We start from the raw sequence: 3,459 nt of genomic DNA, 5'->3' as shown, positions 1-3,459 counted from the left end.
AGTAAATTTGAAGGTTTACATAATTCTTAACATGTCTTTAACATATTATTACTCCTCAGCACAGCACAGGGCAGACAGACGTTTTTTTAGTTCAGGCAGACACAATATGGCAAGCCATTTTAACATAAATTCGGTTTCGTCTGACTATCCGTAATTACATTCCAGATATCTAAAAATGCATTTTGACTAGACAAAACTACATTTTGACTATCCGGAATGATAATTTAAGATATCTGTATTTACATTCTGACTAGTAAGAATAATAATTCGAGATATCTTCAATTACATTTTGACTAGTCAAAATTCCTTTCAAGATATCTCAAATTACGTCATTGGACGTAATTTGAGATATAATTTGAGATATACGGGACACATATCCGTAATTACGATTTAAGATATCTTCAACACAATTATGACTAGTCAAGATTACAATTTTAGATATCTGAATTAAGAATGACATGAAAGCTCCTTTGAGGTGTCCAAACAGTTGCCTGCAGAATTTTATGTGTCCTGCACAAAATTGTCAGTAAATGCCACAAATTAGAAAGAGCTCGACAATGTTGGAAATACGGAGATAGCAAAACTTCATAAACTATTAGAGTGCTTCTGATATCTGCAAAGAATTTTATGTTTATTCATTTCCGACGAACCGAATGCACTTAAAAACAGCTGGAAAAGCTAAAATTGCTATTGTCAAATCATTTTCAACGTGAAACTGGCACATTTTCAAACATCTTTTCTCGTTTTCTCTATTTTTCATTGTTTTATTAAACTTTCAAATTGCTACGTACGTCAGTGACGTTTTGACTAGACAGAATACTAATTCAAGATATCAGCATTGTCATTCGGACTTGTCGGAATGTCAGTTTAAGATATCTTAAAGAGAAAAGCTGTGTAATTCAAAATATCTCGAATTCATTTAGAGATATCTTAAAATAAATTTTGACTAGTCAAAATTACAATTCAAGATATCTTTAATTTAGTTTTGTCAAGTCATTATTTACTTTTAAGATATCTATAATTTAGTTTTCACTAGTCAAAATTACATATCTCCTATCCAAAATAATTGTAGATATCTGAAATGTGAATTTCAAATAGTCTTTTAGATATCTTGAATTGAAGTCTCCATACAAGTCAATGGTAAATCTGACGTCATTTCGACTTATCAGAATGTAATTAGAGATATCTCAAATAGTTATTTTGTCTAGTCGAAATATAATTGGAGATATCTTAAATCGCTAAAACGTCTCTAAAACAATTTGAGATATCTGGAATGTAAGGGCGGTAAAACCGAATTTATGTTAAAACGGCTTGCCATAGCCACGACTTGGTTTTGGCCTGAAAAAGACACGTCAGAGTCCCATCGTGCACTTGCCTCCTCGGGAACGCGCAGCGCCTGGGTCAAGGCGTGCGTACAGGCTCATTAGTCGGGTACAGACTGGAAACAAAGTGTCTCCCTGCGAAGCTCCTCCTGAGTGGAGAACCCCACTCAGGAGATGGCCATCGAGGTCTCTGTTCACCTGACCACGCAGACAGAGTGTGCTCTGTGGGGGCGTAGGAGGTGAGGCTCACAGCTGTTACCGGACAGAATGGCAGCGCTGCGAAGTCACAACAACACGACTTTGTGGAACGGATCCTCGGTGGAGCAGAACCGGACCAGCAGCCTGAATGATGTTGACGTGCCAGCGGATGGATCTCCGACTTTGCGCATTCTCATCTCCACCGTCTACTCGGTCGTGTGCGCTGCGGGACTCCTGGGGAACTTGCTGGTGTTCTTCCTGATGAAAGCGCGCAGGGGTCGGAGAAAGAGACCCAGTATCAACCTGTTCATCCTGAACCTGGCGGTGACGGACTTCCAGTTTGTGCTCACTTTGCCGTTCTGGGCGGTGGACATAGCTCTGGATTTCAGCTGGCCCTTTGGAAACGCCATGTGCAAAATCATTCTCACAGTGACGGTGATGAACATGTATGCCAGCGTGTTTTTCCTCACAGCCATGAGCGTCACTCGGTACTGGTCCGTGGCTTCTGCTCTGAAGGACAGGACCCGGCAGCGGGTGTGCCCGGTGCACTGGGTGATTCCCGGACTGTGGCTCTGCGCCATGACGGCCTCTTTGCCAACCGCAGTGTTCTCTACGGTAAGAAGGGTGGCGGGGGTGAGACTCTGTCTAATGGGCTTCCCAGACGGCAAGCCTTGGCTTTTGCTTCACCATCTTCAAAAAGTTTTGGTAGGTTTTGTGTTCCCCATGCTGATAGTGACGGTGTGCTACCTGTTGCTGCTGCGTTTCGTCCGTCTGCGCAGTATGAACAACAATCAGGTGAAACGGAGCGCCACGGTGACCCGATCGGTCACCATCGTGGTCCTCTCCTTCTTCATTTGCTGGATGCCGAATCACGCCATCACCTTCTGGGGTGTTCTGGTGAAACTGAATGTGGTCAACTGGGATAAAGCCTATTACATGGTGCACACATACCTCCATCCGGTCACCGTGTGCCTGGCGCACACCAACAGCTGCCTGAACCCGGTTTTGTACTGCCTCATGCGCAGGGAGTTCAGGAAGAAGATAAAAGATATGTTCTGGAGGACTTCCTCTCCCTCGGGGAGGGACACATGTCATCTGCAGCCATTCTCCAGAACAACCAGAGAGCTGGACGACACGCAAACTGCTATCCCGCTGAACAACCTAGAGACGGCTTTTACAGACCAGTGCGACACGGATGCGTTCCAGACGTAGCAGGACCGCAGTGGAAAAACAGCACCAACGTTATCATCAACGTCCGATCATCAACTCAGTAATCACCTCACCGAGCACCATTTGTGGATATCCTGATTTCTCTGCGAGTGTTCGTGTGTGTTCAACAAACTCAAAGTGTATAAATGATGTATTTTGTAATGTCCTTATGTTTGAAGCTTCTGTGCTCTCCCTAATGTAAATGTAGCTCAGTGCTGCTCTGCATGGTGTTTTAACAACTTGGATTAATTAAATAGAGGATTCTTTATAACCGCCTGTCTTTGTTTTCTCTGGTCCACTGATGGAACTGAGTTGCTCATACTGTCTAAGAGCTGTATGATATAAGGCTCTGTCTTACGAAAACCACATTCATTCCACAGCATTCATAACAAATCTCTAGCTATAATATACAACGTAACAAGGGAAGATATAAAAATTCTAGTTTATAAACTAGAATTTATTATCTATAAATAGTCAATAATAAACTGTATTTTGTCACTGGCTGGTGATGTCAATGATCATACACAGTGTGTGCGCGTGTGATCACACAGACGCACGCACACACGTCCTCTCCCTCTCTCTCTCTCTCTCTCCCTCTCTCTCTCTCTCTCTCTCTCTTTTTCTCTCTCACGAGTGTGAGGCTTTCTAAAGGTTTGAACTTCACTTTTTACGAGAAGGACCTAGCTGCAGCAAACAGAAAGGGGCGGGGACGGACCACTGTCACTCTCAC

At 43.1% G+C, this 3,459-nt stretch overlaps 1 protein-coding gene across 1 annotated transcript; it reads left to right on the top strand.

The window, feature by feature from the left end:
- The first annotated feature begins 1,118 nt into the window (after positions 1-1,118).
- LOC106935049 (relaxin-3 receptor 1-like) lies at positions 1,119-2,991 on the top strand. The gene has a single exon (XM_015015313.1). The coding sequence runs from the start codon at positions 1,590-1,592 to the stop codon at positions 2,730-2,732; it is 1,143 nt and encodes a 380-aa protein (XP_014870799.1). The 5' UTR covers positions 1,119-1,589; the 3' UTR covers positions 2,733-2,991.
- The last annotated feature ends 468 nt before the right edge of the window (positions 2,992-3,459 follow it).

The sequence above is a fragment of the Poecilia latipinna genome, unplaced genomic scaffold (genome assembly GCF_001443285.1).
Source record: "Poecilia latipinna isolate Pla-1442-1.1 unplaced genomic scaffold, P_latipinna-1.0 Scaffold1900, whole genome shotgun sequence".
NCBI classification, from domain to species: domain Eukaryota; kingdom Metazoa; phylum Chordata; class Actinopteri; order Cyprinodontiformes; family Poeciliidae; genus Poecilia; species Poecilia latipinna.
The sequence above is the reverse complement of the archived record's forward strand: the minus strand, read 5'-3'. Positions and strand labels throughout refer to the sequence as shown.

Excerpts from the sequence above, each read along its gene's own strand:
- LOC106935049 (XM_015015313.1), top strand. The coding sequence starts at position 1,590 with ATGGCAGCGCTGCGAAGTCACAACAACACGACTTTGTGGAACGGATCC.